Consider the following 16905-nt stretch of genomic DNA (forward strand, 5'->3'; position numbering starts at 1 on the left):
ATAAAGTCTGCTTTTATGTCTTCCTCTTTGAGCCAATGACTCAAAACATTCATGGCCCACATTGCTTATTTCTCAGTGTGTTGCTTTTCTCTGCTTTCTTCAGAGGTTTCTTTATCTCGTCTCTATTAACAGCTGCATGCTCCCTTGCTGTTTTAACTTTATTTTGGATGGGGTTGACTTTTTTTCTTTTCACTTTTAACAACTCAAATTAGTGTGATTTTTAGTAAGCAAGCAATATTCCAGTCTCTCCTGAAGTTACACTATTTTCTATGCAAATCTAATTTTAGAATATGCGGACTTTGAGGAAAAACTGATGTGCACTGATGAGATTTTCAGGGAAAAGATTAAAGCAGTCTTGGTCTGTGCCTACCAATAGATATACCACAGCGATGAGGGCATTAGAAACGCATATATAGATACCAGTAAAGCTGCCCAAAAGCATTTCTGTAGAGCTGTTACCCTCAGGGACTGAAATCTCCATTACCGGGCATCAGCACTATAGCAAAGGCAACTACATTTAATCAACCTGGATGGTTAAAGGATAAATAGAGTGGCTGACAATAATATCTTTGCTACTGCAAATAGATAATTTTATCTTAGTCTTCCCTAAGTTTAATATAGAGAGAATACTGCAGGTAAGGTTAATTACCTGCAAAGGCTTTTGTACAAATTTTAATTGTGACCACTGGAGGTAGGTACTAGATACCCGCACACACAGAAACATTACCAGCTAATTGGATGTCTCTTTTCCTGAGCCTACTTCATACTTAACAATACTTTTCTTGGGAGGTGGGAGAAGCATATACATGAGATATGAAGTGGCCATGTGGTTTGTACAACTATATCAGTATTATGATGATTTTGTTTTCCTCTTATAGATATTTTGGCACCTCCAATTAAGTTTGTGTCTTTCATTTTAGTAGTATTGTACTGATGGGCTGACCAGTGTTGCGGACAATAGTACCTTGCAAGGGGATGTGTTAACAAAAAAAAGGGGGGGGCGGCTTAAAGTGAGACTTAAGATAGCTTTGACAATATCTTCTTTGCTACCACCTCACAAGACACTCCCCTAGAAGCCCGTCACTTAGCCTATCTTTTTAGTTCACAAATCTTATAATAAACAGAATCTCTCAGAATAGATTTTTTAAACAATGAAGCCTACTACCAAAATCCAGGCTATGGAGTGACTCATCTGGAACATATGTCTTAGGGCCATGGTGAAATAAGTATATCTCTGTCATTGAGGGTCCTTTTTAATCAGAAGCACATAGAGCTGAACTGAAGAAAAAGGTCAGAATAAAGTATATATGGCTGTTATAGGGACCCTGAGAAAAACAACGCTAAAATAGGTACCAAGGTGGGAATATTTCCCTGTTGACATCAAGGCTGTTACCAACAAAGAAAACTACAGATCCATTCTCTTCTGCACCAAGCATAGTTCTTATCATATTTATCATGTTTACCACCTGAAACAGTGTCACAAGTTGTTAGGAACACAAAAAAGCCAGAATTCAGTGGAACTCATATAGTAATATACCCAAATTATACTGGCATTTTATTAGTGTTGAGACTTTTTGTCTACTCAAAGAAAGAATGTTGAGGACTTGGACTGTATTGCAGTGCTGTGTTAAAACAAACAGAGGGAAGAGTAGGTAGGACAAGTATGCATTTGATACTGGAGGACACAGATAAATTCTTTGCCAATGGAAAAGGCAAAAATTCAGCCCTTTTCCATGGAAGGACATCAAGGCATATTGTGGATCTTATTGGATGAAGGTTTTTTATTTTTTAAATTAGTTTGGATTTGGTGCGCAGATTACGTTCAAATGGGTAATAGTTGGTAAACGTAGACCAAGGTGTGTGTTAGTGGCCTATTAGATGACTAAAGGGACTTAGCCCCAATTTATAAGTGGTCAGGGCCACTAAAACATTCTCTGTCATGTCCAAATACTAAAAGATTATGTATGGGCTTTCTTTGTCTTAGATACAATCATAGGTAGGGTGTTCAGAAATAACCTTGGACCTCCACTTGTACTTTCCATTGTGCCACACAATAATACAGTAAAATCTTCCCCTTCTGTGATCCCTGTCTACATACTTTCTAGAAGTTCTCTATGAATTCCCATTAGGAAAACCTGAGATGTAACAGATAGTCAGGATTGTAGTGTGCTAGCTATTTCTATTCAGTAGCTCTCATGGGAGGTGGTACAGCATTCTGACAGATGTGAATGAATCAGTAGAGAATCTTTGAAGCTAATGTATATACTGTTTGGGCTACATTCTAATCTCTGTTACACTGGTGTAAATCTGAAGTAATTCCATTGATTGCAGCAAAATTACTTTGGATTTACATTAGTAAATGGCCCTTGACGTGACTTGGGGAGTGCTGAGCATGCTGGGGCTTAACAAAAAAGAATAATGCCAAAGTAGTGTTCAAAAAGCTGTTGAGCTGCACACACTTACATCAAAGTGGAAGTTTACAAAGTGTATGTAAACTATCAATTTACATTCATTTACACATGATTTTTGTCTAATCTATTAATCAGTAAATGTTATTCTGTAAACCAAGGTTTTAAATCTTCTTATATAATGTATGTAAATAATTTTTCAGTGTGTCTGTTCATGTAAATGTCATTACAACCCCAGCATTGCTACTAGATTACACAATAAATTTACTCATTAAGGAAGCAGAACATTGCTATGCAAATCACATATGCTCTTAAATTGTAGTTAGGCAGCATCTTGCACTTCTCAGCAGGGTAATTTGAAGAATGACATCATATTACCATTAGTTTATTCAGGTGTAAATGTCATTTTTCATTTAGTGTAGGGGGTTTTGTGTATGAGAGTTAAAAAAAAATAAAGAAATATGTTCATTAATCCTTCAAAGAGGGGAAAAAAAGGCTACATATTAGAATCTTTAATATAAATTTGGACTCTGGAAAAATTCCAGATATGTCAATATCTTTCAGTAAAGAGTCCCCAGGTGTCATTGTTTTGGAGCATGGGAGAAGGTGTGAGGACCAGATATCTGCTGAAGGCTAAGAAAAACAAACCGTATTTTATAATGCAGAAAATAAGAAATGAGATAGCCCTGAAACTAACTGGGTTCCAGGAACTTTGAGGGCTGGATTCTCAGGTCTGCAGAGTTCACTTCATGCTGCATTATTCCACCCAGCTGAAGATTCCCCCTGGAGAATTCCTCTGTGCAGGGGAATCTATGGCTCCAGTAAAGCTGGTGGAGGCAGCTAGCTCTGCTCCACAATCTGTCACCACCACCGCCTCCTTCACCATCAGGGCTGCACTGCCTATGAAAAGAGGGAGGGGAGGCACAATGAAGCAAGACTCCACTATGCCTTTGCAGATGTTACATGTAGATTAAAGCAGGCCCTCTGTGGCTTTGTCTGCCAAGGCTGAACAGAGCAGAATCAGGAAGCCATGATCAGCTCACTGTCAGCACACCCATCTTTGCTATGCTCGAGCTCCGGAATGGTGCAAGGGGAGAGTTCAGTCCTAAATTTCTTTTAGTGCATGTAATCATTGTGATTTCTCTCAGTTTAATCTACTTTCTCTTGAGGCTTTAACTGAGATTACCGTAAAGGACAGTGCAGGTCTAGTGCAGAGGACAAGTAACAGAAGGATAGGATAAGAAATAGAGGATAATGTTGTTAGACTAAACAGAACAGAATAAAGGGCACATATTTTGCTATCAGTTACATTTGTGTATATTTCCATTGGCATAAATAAGAGTTGCATTTGTATAAATGATGGACAAATCTGGCCCATGTTGTTTTTATAACACTGTCTATGATACTACCAAATAAATGTTAAGTCCCCGTTGATAAAATATATTGTCTAATGATAATACATGTAGATTTCTTTTTTTAAAATGTGCCTAGTATGAAACTTTGAGGTTCCGGAAAGTAAAGGGACAGAATTGTTGAATATTCACCATTATAACTTTTACTGTTGTTAAAACTGTGAAGTAAATTAATCCTGAAAGGCTTTATCTAAAATCTATAGGATGTGTGTAATTCTATCATAGATGTTTGTGGATAATTCCCATGAATGCAAATGGGAGTTACATATACTCACTGAAGCAAAGTAAGCCCTTCGCGAATAATATTTTAGGATCCAAAATATCCTATGCAGCTGATTCAAATAAGCGTGTTTAGTACAGCAGAAAAGATATTTCCAGTGTCAGCTAAAACATACAGATCGTTGTAAACTTTAAGGGAAGCTCTCTCTATCACGCAGGAGGATAGAAATCCTCATATAAATCTAGGGCTAAAGCATCCCCTCCTGCAACAAGATTACAGGAAAAGTAAACTTACTAGGGAAAGTTCATGTGGCTTCCTCTCTGGCGTTTCCTAGCTATTGTCTCATCTGTGGGGTGGTGTTGTGGCTTTGCAAAGAGCACATTGGGAATGGTCTGTGAACTGCATGGATTCTGAGTTCCTGAGGAAGCAGAGTGTCTAAAGTTTCAGTGTGATATTTTTATTGGGGCTTGCTCTCTTTCTCAAATATATTTACCGACTGGTCTCTCATCACCACGCTGTAGAATTCTCAAGGAAGCAAGGAGTCTCAGGTTTCAGTAAACAATTACTCCAACAACATAATGGGTGAAACCAGAGTCAATATCTTACTCAGAGAAATCCTAAACTCTCTGTCTCCCTGTCTCTCTCTAGCCTCCTTCTTGTTAGAAATCTGAAGAGTTCATAAGTAGACACCAGGCCACATTGAGGATCAATGGAAAATTCTGTTATCAACCCATGCAGAGGGCTTGTCCCTCCTTGTTGCTTCTCACCTGCCCTCACCATCACGGCTGGCTGAGGAGCAGTCTGGACCGCTGATTGCCTCCCTACCTGTGCTTATGTTCCCCTAACCATTAAGGGGGTAGAATGCTCAGAGTGGGAGTTAGAATTAGGTTAGGTTTTAATATACTACCCAATGCTCTGGTATCTAATGAGGAGCAATGACTCCCTCTAAAATGTCTGTCAGAAATGGGTTTACCAGAGGAACAAAGTTTTCATAGAATCATAGAATATCAGGATTGGAAGGGACCTCAGGAGGTCATCTAGTCCAACCCTCTGCTCAAAGCAGGACCAATCCCCAGACAGATTTTTGTCCCAGATCCCTAAATGGCCCCCTCAAGGATTGAACTCAAAATCCTAGATTTAGCAGACCATTGCTCAAACCACTGAGCTCGATACATCCCCACCCAATAAACCCAAGGTCTCGTCTACAATAGCCTTTTAGACTGAGGAATGTCCCAACATTTCTTCCATCTCAATAGTGGTACCACTAATCTAGACAAGGCACCCGAATCTTTTTTACCACCATGCCATACAGACTTCTTCTGAGCAGAATAATATGACACTGGTTAAAATGCTGGTGGCTATCCAGAGATCTGTCTACACTACTTTTCCCACAATTGCTACTATTAGTGCAGAAGATCCACTGTTAGCAACATCAAGGCATTTTTCAGGAAAAAAAAGTAGTGTGGGCACACACAACCATTGTTTGTGTAGAATGTCTGCCCTGGACTCAGAAAGAAGGAGGACAATTCTGCTTTGGGTTGGTTGCCCTCCCTCTGATAATTATGGGGCCATCATGGCAGATTATCCAGACTCTTAATCCCCTCCTCACTGGCACACTTTAAGGGACAGTTCAGTCCTAAGTATCTTCTTATAATTCTCTAGAATAGTCTTTAATTTAATTAGCAACAGAGGGTCCTGTGGCACCTTTAAGACTAACAGAAGTATTGGGAGCATAAGCTTNTTATATTGGGGTAGAGGTGTATAATATTTAATGTAATTGCTCTTTAGATTCCCCACCACTACTGTTCTGTTCCTGATATGAATCTCCTTTGCAGTAGCAATATTGGTTCTTAGGAAATTTTGGTGGGTGAATTTAGTATACATCACAATGTGTGGTTGACAGTTCTTTCTAAATCCAAGCACAGTGAGAACAGGTGCTATGCAAGCTTTCCTCTCACCACTCTGCTGATGCAATTGAATTCTTACTTGCAACATCCACAGCCATTCTCATCCTGGACCTTTCTTTACCATGTGTTGCCACTCACACCAGATTGTGTAACATGCACAAATGTCTATAAGGGTCTTTGATGAGAATGCAAACTCTTCATCAGCTGTGATTCTAAGAATTGGACTTCATCTCTAGAAATGAAAAACCAGTTCACTGTGCTGCCTACTCTCCTCCCATCCCAGACAACCTCCTGCTGAAAATTTGGTGTTCTTGACTTAGAAAAACTACACTATAGAATCTCATTATTAGTAGCTTTTTCTTAATTTTTATCCCAATAAAAAGGATTTAAATACAATAGCAATTTCTCCATGTGAGGATTCAGTTATATGCTGGATGTTTGGTCAAATGGGTAACTTGGGTGAGGCAGCAGGATTTCTTCTAACCAGTTTTAAGTGACTATGACTCATTTTGAAACATGTATTTCACTAGACTAGATATACACATTAATCTGTTTTCTAAACTGGTTCCTTATACTGATTTCCCAGATACAAACCAGGATGTTAGCATTTTCCAATCTCTGGATGAGATTGATTGAAAGTCAAAAGGAGTTAGGTGTCTAATTCGCTTAGGCCCTTTTGAAAAAATCCCACTTTTGAAAAAGTGTTATTAAATACTAATAACCATACGTAAATTAAGGACTCAGAGGGACTTGCCTGTATTTATAACATTCCCAGCAGTGACACCGGTCTCTGCCTTTCAGTCTGTGTGCAGTATGGCTTCAGTTCACGCTGATAGTTGGTTTGTATTACACAGCACCTTTAAAGAGAAAATTGGTATCCAGCTGGTAATAGCCTGTATCTTTCTATTACAATTTTTAAAACATGCTACCCACTAAGGCTGAAATTAGAAATGTATTGTAGCTGAAGATAGACCAGGCAGTTTCCTAATCTCCCTGTTCTCTCCCTTGGAAAGAGAATTACTTCCCCTCTCCCCGCTCCTTCTCCTAAAATAATTACAAAAACTCAATTAAGTGGAGAGCTCACACATTCTCTGGAGAAAGCCTGGATGGTAATGGAAATCTCTAAGATCTTATTGCTTTTCTCCTAAGAGTCTTTAAAATGTAAAAAACTTCACTCTTGTAAGAGTGAATAAAATCATGTCAGGTAGATTAAACAATGTCCTGTGGGTTTGTAACAGATGTCCCAAGGTCTAATTCTATTTTCTTGAACACCATGGCCTGCTTCTTCTGAATAGTTTTAGGACTGTGATTTAAGTCATTTTCATTAAAAATACAAACTTTTTGTAAACATCTGTTATAATCCTGGGAAGCTTTTGGTCTCAGATAAGCATTAGAGCTGAACTTAGTAGTTTTGCCTCCCAGGTGTCTGTGCAAACATTTTCTTTGGTTTTGATCTCCTGAATTTGCACCCCGTGCATCTTGCTTTGAGTATGTCAGGCTCAAGCAAACTCAAAACCTCCAAACCAAGCTCAGTCAGAAGCACCAAGTTCCATCTGGCTTCTTATCAAAACCACACCGAACAGTGTAGTTTTTATTATTTCAATGCAAAACACCCCAAAGTTTGCTCAAAACTGTTCCCAGGTTTCCTTGAAATGTTCATGAATCTTAATGCACTTTACAGCATGCCTGGTTTAACTTTCAGGTTTGTAATAAAATCCTAAACCAGGCAGGTTTCAGGCTTCACTGAAAGTGTTTTGTGCAGCTGCGTTGGCATCTGCGTATCTATAGCTAAACTTCTGTGCCTTGCCAGTGCAAACTACTAAAGTTAATGGCACTAGATGTATTTTAAAGGTCAATAAATAAGGAGCCCGATCTTGCAATGTTTATTCATGCAAGTAGACCCACTGGTATCAATGGGACTTTCGCTTAGGTGTAGGTTAGATGATCAGCCCAAGATATACCTAAAAACCTTACTAGTAAGCAGCCACACTTGTTTAGTAGTTACAATCCAATTTACTCTCATTTTGGAGTCACTCATTTACTGTGCAAGCTGCAGGAGAAAGTAGTTAAAGTTAAACCACAGCTTCTAAACAGAACTACATGTAGCATTTCTCACTTTTTCAGGGACGCTATCAACTCCTGTATCTTGTGAAAATGGAAAACTATTTGCAATGATTGGTTCAATATGAAACGGTTGTTCTGGGAATAACTAATGTTGTTATTTTACAGTTTAGATTCCTTTCTTTATGGACTCCATGCTCTGTTCAAAGGAGACTTTCGAATTACAGCAAAAGATGAATGGGTGTTTGCAGACATGGATCTATTGCATAAGGTGGTCGTTCCAGCAGTCAGAATGTCCCTGAAGCTACATCAGGCAGGTTTTTCACCATTACTATTGTACATGTTTTCCTAAGGAAATTTCCTAAGCCATTCTTTGTGTCTATCCAGTAAAGAGGCTGGATACTCTGTAAGTTAGTTGTAATCATACAAACATTTTCTTCATGTAGCCCTCTATAGTACTAAGATGTTAACGGTTCTGTTCCTTTTCCCTTATCCAATCCCCACCCTCACCCTGTGTTATCTCTAATGTAGTCTTTATAGACACAAACCTGTTCCAACTGAAGTCAACAGGTGCTTTGTCATTGACTTTAATGAAAGCAGGAACTAGTTTATCTTCAATAGCTGTTCTCTTTTTATGGAACTGTCTGACCATAGTAATATTCACTTCATTTAATACCAGGACCAGTTCACCTGTCCAGATGAGTATGAGGACCCTGCAGTTCTGTATGAGGCAATCCAGTCTTTTGAGGAAAAGATTGTAATTTGTCATGAGGGTGACCCTGCCTGGCGCAGAGCTGTACTCTCTAACAGAGAAGAGCTTCTCACCTTGAGACATATAGTGGATGAAGGGACAGATGAATATAAAGTTATTATGCTCCACAAAAGCTACCTGAGCTTCAAAGTTATCAAGGTACCAAAGACATCTTTCTAATATTTCAGATTTGTATTATTTCATCTGTGTTCAGGGCACTACACAAACAGGCAGTCTTCCCTTGGTGAATTGGGACCTGGATACCACTGTTGAGTAAGTAGGTTTAGCTAAGAGAGGGAGGTTGATCAGGCTGTTGGGGTAGGGGACTGGGAGCCAGAACTCCTGGGTTCTATTCCTGACTTACTGTGTGGCCAGGATCAATTCACTTAAATTTTCTGTCCTTCTGTTTACTCATCTGAAATACAAATTCTAACTTATTTGAGTCATATTTGTAAAATTTCTTGAGACTTGTTGATAAAGATACTATGTAAATGCAAAGTACAGTACTATTTGGGTTATACACCCATTGTAGTATTTTTTTTAAATTGAAAACATTTTCAAATGGTCCATATTTTTCTATTTAACTGTAGGTAAACAAGGAATGTGTCAGAGGGCTTTGGGCTGGGCAGCAACAGGAGCTAATTTTTTTGCGCAATCGTAATCCAGAGCGAGGTAGTATTCAGAACAATAAACAAGTCTTGAGGAACCTGATTAACTCTTCATGTGATCAGCCACTGGGATATCCAATGTATGTTTCCCCATTAACCACATCGTACATAGGGACACACAGCCAGCTGATGAACATCTGGGGTGGACCTATCAGTTTGGACAACATTAAAACATGGTTCAGATCCAAGTGGTTAAGGTAGGTGGTTAGACAATATTCAGCTTGTATTATGATATGCAGGGGAGGAAGTCTGCAATCACATTATTTTCTATTAAGAGTTTCTCACTCTGTGAGAAAAACTATTAATTCCTGATGGGTGCAACCATAACTAAATATATAAAATAGCTACCCAACTACTGTGGAAAGACAACTCTGAACTCCATTAATGACGTTCAAGTATAGTCCTCTGTCATCATCATCATACTACTTAGCCTTATTGGCAATGGTCTTATTCAGAAAAGAATGATTTCTCGAAATAAAAATGATTCCAAGGCATTTTACCTTTTATTTTTTGTAAATAGCAATATAGGTTTTCCACATTGCAGTGACTCTGAACGTGTTGAAACCTGAATATAGGTGTTACGCTCTAAACTTTGGCAGTTTGGGTCAGACAAGCATTCCCAAGTTCTGATACTTATCCAAAATACACCTAACCTTTTTTTATTTTTTGTGTAATTTTCATAAAGAAACAAATAACAAAAAATACAAAAAGATTAATGATTTATAGCTTGCATATGTTACCAAATACTGCAAATTTTGCAGGATATCCAATCAAATTATGCCACTATGAAACTTTGTCACTTGTCAAAGCTGCAAGACCAGACAATGCAAAATCAGATAGTATTACACAGTCTAACCTTTTATTGAATCTCCACCATCAGGCCCCAACTTCCAGGATATATAACCCCAATAGCTCTCTCGCTCTCTCCCCCATTAGCTCTGTTTCTCATATCTTTCCTCTGTCAATCCTATAAGCACTCTTCATACAGGAATAGTGCATTTGACCTGCCATCCTTTCATGGCTGTAGCGAAGGGACAGGACCCTGGTTTGCTTGACCCATCACTGCATCTCTATTTGCTCTAACTTGCACTTTGGGTTTTGCTTTGCATATTAACCTCCCAGAGTGCACTTTATTCCCAGAGCATATGAGATTTGGGAGAGAAGAGCATGCCACTTGGCTACCTCATATAAAGATTCACCTTTTGGGACCAATTTGACATTGGATTAAGTATGCTGATGGGTTTCAGGGCTCCAAGGCCACCTACCAAGACAGATTTGGTTTGGGCAATGAATGGAGTTTTACATTGCTTTTTATTTTGACTAAACCAAATTACCCACCTCTAATATAACTATAATGTCATATAATTACTATCCTCAAAACTGTCAGAGCTCTGGTGTTTGCCTGTTGAATACATCTAGAGGGCTGGTCGGAGCACAGCTATTCACGTGTACTGTGAGTTTATCTAATGTTGGCCACACAAATTCTAATAAACAACAGAACTTGAGAGTGTGTCTCATCTCACAAACAGAATGCGGAAGGACTGTCATGCAAGTCACAACAGTGGAAACAACAATGAGGAGGTGGAGAGTGGAGGTGGGTCTTCATCCAGAAACAATTCCGCAAGTAATTCAAGCCAGAGTAGTAGCTCACAACACACAAGAAATGGAACCCCCCAGATGCAGCCTTCTTCACAAGATTCCCGTCAATATGCAGGTAGGTATACCAAAACATGGGCTCTATAACAGTCTGTTTAGGCTTGTCGTTCCTCAGAGAAAGTGTGACTAGGGTGTTTGGTGTTTTATTTTATAGCTTTATGACATGATGCAGTCAAGTACTTAGAGGAACAATGATCTAAAATTCGAGGTTCTGTGGAGTCAGACTGTATAAACTGTGATTCAGATTACTACATCTGCTGGTGATTCTGGCCTCAGAAAAGCTTCACAGCTCTCAACTCACCAAATTTTACATTTATTAGGCCACTCCTATATTTACGTGCTCTGGTAAAGCTGAGGACAGCACACACAGTCCACTCTTCACCTTCTCATGATTTATATTACATTATCAAAGAGAGGAAGACAGCAGGAGACAGGGAGGAATGTAGTTGCTGGAGCTGAATTGAGTTTGAATGTTCACAAAAATTAACCAAAATGAAAAAGAGTTTCTTTGCTCTGAAACTAATTCCAGAGTGATGGGCTAACTTTTATTGATGAGCTGGATGGGGTGTGTGAGCATGGCAAAGATGGTGAAGCTTCCCAGAAACTTGCCAAATTATTGCACTTCATACCAAATACAGTGTTTTGAAAAGTTTAAAAAATCATAAGTGACATCATGGGCCAGGTGCACCTCAGTGTCTGAGATCCACTCAGTGTAGAGGATTAGAGGAGAGGTGTGTTAAGGAGCTGGTTAGGGTTACAGCTCCCTGATCCTGGGAACCAGTCTGCATCTTAAGGGACCATATAACATTAGCCACACCCACTTCTTACCTCCAACATGTCTCATATACTAGTAGTGCAAATGAGCACAGGAGTCAGTTCCCCTATTAATACAGAGGGTTCCCTTTCACTAGGAGTATTCTCTTCTGGGTAGCTATGATCAGATTCTGACACCTTTGTGACATCCGAGCAGTGCAAAAGGGGCCAGAATGAGAACAAAAGAAATGTCCACTGGAAATCCTAATTTAAGAAATAGAGATCTCAACTTCCCTAATTTCCAAGCAAATTATTAAGCAGGCATGTTTAGGGGGTGACCTTCTGACTTATTCTTCCAAGGGAGGGTCATTGGGAGGGCATAGGACAAGCAGAATGGCTATCAAAGAAGTTACCTGAGTCCCCACTGACAAACGACTGAATGCTAGATCCCTGGACCAGGAGATACCTTTTGTAATGGAGGAAATTCAAACACAGATGGGAAGTAGTTAAAAAGTGAATTCAGTGAGCCCGGTGCCTTGACTGTTTATTGGGAATTCTAACCCTAAAATTGTGCCAAACTCTTAACTAAATTGCTAAATGGGAGACATTGGGGAAAGCGAACAAAATGTCCTGATTATATGAGCAAGAGGGTTTCCTGATCACTAATGCACATGGGATTGTTTCTCTAGTGTAGCTTCCATTATATAAATACAGTACTCATCAGAAAAAAGCCAACATTTAGACCTGGCCAGTCATTCTGATACGGAGTAATTCATGTCCTCATCACTTATGAACAAAACCATGCTTTGAACTTATATTCTGAGCCAAAAACTATTTTAGATTTGTGATGATCTGTAAGGCAGGGCTAGCTGCCTGCTCACTAGAAATACTGGTGTAAAATTATAAAACTGGGGTAAAATAACTCATCACATCTCTGAGGGCTCAGGACTTGCTGAAAGTTTGAGTTAATTGACTGTACATCACAGTTATGCTATAGGTTATAAATTAAGGCAGAGAACTAGGAACAGGATACTTGTTCATTTCTTGTTATATCTATTGGCTCTTACATTAAAAATAATGGACAAGGCTGGAGAGAATCTTGCCCTGAATATAAATTATATTGTAAGATTACAACTGCTGCTTTTGATTCCTGTGTTGGAGCAAAATCCCCATGTGCACTTTTACAATTTGACAGTGCCATAATCAGAAAGGTAAGCTTAATTGTAAAATAATGACCCTGAGGGGCTCAAATGATAATGAAAGATCACTGGGAATTGTTTAAGAACATTTTGCTAGATGCCCAAAAAAACACAATAGTGATAAAAGACTACATTGGTTAAAAACCAACCTGTCTGAGAGGAGAAGTGAAAACAGCTATAAAAATCATTTTAAAAAATTATATATAACAAATGCAAGAAAGAGGAAGATGAAAGTAATATAAATCAGAAGCTACAGTTAAGGACAAGAAGGAGGTTTTTTTTATTATATTAGGAATGAAAGGAATCCTATCAATGCATTAGTCAATTACCAAATGGAAATGGTAGAATCATCACTAATAATGCAGAAAAGGCAGAAGTGTTAAATATATTTCTGCATTGTATTTGGGAAAAGGCCAGATAATGTGTTTATATCATATGATGATGATGAAGATGCTGTTGATGATGAAATAGTTTCCATTCCAAAAGTAACTAAGGAGAATGTTAAAAAGCAGCTACGGCTTGACATTTTTTAATTCAACAGGTTCAGATAACTTACAACCAAGAGTTTTAAAAGAGCTGGTTGAGAATCTCTCTGGATCCTAATGTTGATTTTCAATAAGTCTTCAAACACTGGGGAAGTCCCAGGGGACTCAAAGAAAGCTAATATTGTGCCAATAATTTAAAAAGGTAAACAAGATGGCCCAGGTAATTATAAGTTTGGCAGCGGGGCATCAATCTCTTCATAATAATTGAACAGCTGATTTGGGACTTGATTAATAAAGAATTGAAGGCAAGTAATATAATGAATGCCAGTCAACACGGGTATAAGGAAAAGCGATCTTGTCAAACTAACTTGATTTTTTTTTTTTTATGAGATTACAAGTCTAGTTGATAAAGGTAATAGTGTTGATGTAGTATACTTAAACTTTTGTCAGGCATTTGACTTGGTACTGTGACAGACTGAGAATTATCTACAATATCCCGAATGAATTTTATTGAATTAAATTAAACCTTATTGATTTAGGTTTAATACCTTTGAAATCCATTGTATTAAAAATGCAATTCTGTATGTGTTATTGTGGCATTATACATACCTTCTCTGGTAGGCGGGTGATGCTAATGTAATTCCTCTGGTTATCAGCTCTTTGAAGACACTCCCCGGCCCTCCGGAGACATACACATATACTACTTCAAACTGGATTCTCCAGGGACCAATAGACAAAGAAAGGACTTTTGGATAAATAGCCAGCTTTTAAACATTTCGTGGCCGCCTTCCTGATCCAGCAAACAGACTCCTGGTTTATGGGATTCCCTATCCTTAGGATTGAGTTGGAAGGGCTGGGCCTTCTGAGTCCCCATAAGACTGGGTGCTTGTTCTGAGCTGACTCGTGACCACACCCCACGGGTGGGGATTGAAGAACAGCTCCTGCCAGTGTCCATGTTAGAGTTGTGATGGTATCTGGTAAACTGGTGGGAGTTCGGGGGGCGGTCAGGGGACAGGGATGGGATGGATGGGGCAGGGATCCCAGGGGGCCATCAGGGAACGGGGGGGGTTGGATGAGCCAGGAGTCCCAGGGGGGCCTTCAGGGGACAAGAAGCAGGAACGGGGGATAGGGGGTTGGGGGCAGGCCATGCCTGGCTGTTTGTGGAGGCACAGCCCTCCCAACCGGCCCTCCATACAATTTCCAAAACCCGATGCGGCCCTAAGGCCAAAAAGTTTGCCTGCCCCTGTTATAGTGGAATCCCACAGAGATTGGTTCTTGGTCTTATACTATTTAATATATTTATCAATGACTTGGAAGAAAACAAAGTCATCACTTGATAAAGTTTGCAGATGACACACGTATTGGGGGAGTAGTAAATAATGTAGAGGATAGGTCACTGATAGAGAGATATCTAGATTGTTTGCTAGCACCCATTTATCAAGCAATGTGCATTTTCATACGGCCAAATGTAAAGTCACACATCAAGGAACAAAGAATGTGGGGGATGCTATCCTGGGAAGCGGTGACGCTGAAATGGATTTTGAGATCATGGTAGATAATCAGTTGAACGTGTGCTCCCAATGTAATTCTGTGCCCAAATAGACAGATGTGATCCTTGGGGATGTATAAATGAGAAGAGAGTAGAAAAGTTATATTACCTCTGTATTTGGCACTGATGAGATTGCTACTGGAATACTATGTCCTGTTTTGAAGTCTACAATTCAAGGAGGATGTTGATAAATTGGAGGGTTCAGAGAAGAACCAAGTGAATAAATAAAGGATAGGAAAACATGCCTTAACAGACTTGATTGGTTTACAAATAACTGCATGGGGCCAGAAATTTGAAAATAGGGGCTCTTGCAAACGTATAACAAGAGCCAATGGCTGGAAGCTGAAACTAGACAAATTCGGATTAGAAATAAGTGACACATTTTTAAAGTGATTCTATTTAACCATTGGAATAACTTACTAAGGGTTATGGGGGATTCTCCATCACTGGAAGTTTTTCGATCAAGATTGAACTAGAGCACATATTTTAGGAAAACATCCAAACGGGAATTAATTCAGGGAAGTTCTAAGGCCTGTGTTATACAGGAGGTCAGACCAGATGATCACAATGGTCCCTTCTGGCCTTACATTTTATGAAACAACTGTATTTCGTGTTTCTTAATTTAATATTTCACTTTACTGGCTGGTGCCATTCAGTCTGCAAAATGCAATTACAACCCTACATAAAAATGAGGAAAATCAGAAGCATTGAAAATACGTGGGTGCTAGGGTTACCATATTTAAAAAATAAAAAAAGAGGACACTCCACAGGGGCCTGGCCCCGCCCCTTTCCCACCCCGGCCCCGCCCCAGCTCTGCCCATTCCCCGCCCCATCCCCCAAAGTCCCCGCCCTAACTCCCCCTCCTCCCTCCCAGCCATGCGATAAGGGCTGCCCAAGCGCTACCAGCTTCACGGTTTGCCGGGCAGCCCCCAGACCCTGCGTCCCTGGCCGGCGCTTCCCCAGCGCAGCTGGAGCCCGGGAGGGGAAGCACCCAGCCAGGGGCGCAGGTTCTGGAGGCTGCCTGGCAAACCAGTGAAGCCGGTAGCACTAGGGCTTCGGGCAGCCCCCTTGCCTCCGGACCCTGCGCCCCCAGCCGGGCACTTCCCCTCCCGGGTCCGGCTGCTGTGCTCCTCCCCTGACTCTTCAGCTCTGTTTAAGAGCCAAGCTGCCCGAGCGCTCCGGCTTCGGGCAGCCCCCTTGCCTCTGGACCCCGAGCCACCGGCCGGGCACTTCTCCTCCCTGGCTCCAGCTGCTCTGCTCCTCCCCTGACTCAGACTTCGGCTCTGCTTAAGAGCCAAGCTGCCCGAGCCAGCGCTATGGGCTTCGGGCAGCCCCCGTGCCTCCGGACCCCAGCTGCCGGCCGGGCACTTCCCTTCCCGGGCTCCAGCTGCTCTGCTCTAGCGGCGCAGGGTCTGGAGGCAAGGGGGCTGCCTGAAGCCCATAGCGCTGGCTCGGGCAGCTTGGCTCTTAAGCAGAGCTGAAGTCTGAGTCAGGGGAGGAGCAGAGCAGCCGCGGGAGAGGAAGTGCCCGGATGGTATTTTTCCCGGACATGTTCGGCTTTTTGGCAATTCCCCCCGGACGGGGGTTTGATTGCCGAAAAGCCGGACATGTCCAGGAAAAACCGGACGTATGGTAACCTTAGTGGGTGCACCAAAAAAAGTGTCTTTACTTTACAATACAGTATATAGAACAGCCTTTGTTTCCAAAGTGTTTTCAGGGGCTATGCTATTTATGTGTAGATATGCACAGCACTGTAACTGCTGAATTTGGGATGAATACAGAATATTTTTGGACAGTGGTCAGCTTGGCAGTTTAAATCATGAACAGATGTTTGTC

General features: G+C 40.6%; 1 protein-coding gene across 1 annotated transcript in view; it reads left to right on the forward strand.

The window, feature by feature from the left end:
• The window catches only part of PCNX2 (pecanex 2), a 232827-nt gene that overhangs the window by 211404 nt on the left and 4518 nt on the right, over positions 1 to 16905 (forward strand). Inside the window, exons 29-32 of the mRNA XM_034765099.1 lie at positions 8177 to 8321; positions 8688 to 8918; positions 9350 to 9624; positions 10957 to 11141. Coding sequence (XP_034620990.1) covers positions 8177 to 8321; positions 8688 to 8918; positions 9350 to 9624; positions 10957 to 11141 — 836 coding nt within the window. The remainder of the gene's footprint in view (positions 1 to 8176; positions 8322 to 8687; positions 8919 to 9349; positions 9625 to 10956; positions 11142 to 16905) is intronic.

The sequence above is a fragment of the Trachemys scripta genome, chromosome 3, assembly GCF_013100865.1.
Source record: "Trachemys scripta elegans isolate TJP31775 chromosome 3, CAS_Tse_1.0, whole genome shotgun sequence".
Classification (NCBI taxonomy): domain Eukaryota; kingdom Metazoa; phylum Chordata; order Testudines; family Emydidae; genus Trachemys; species Trachemys scripta.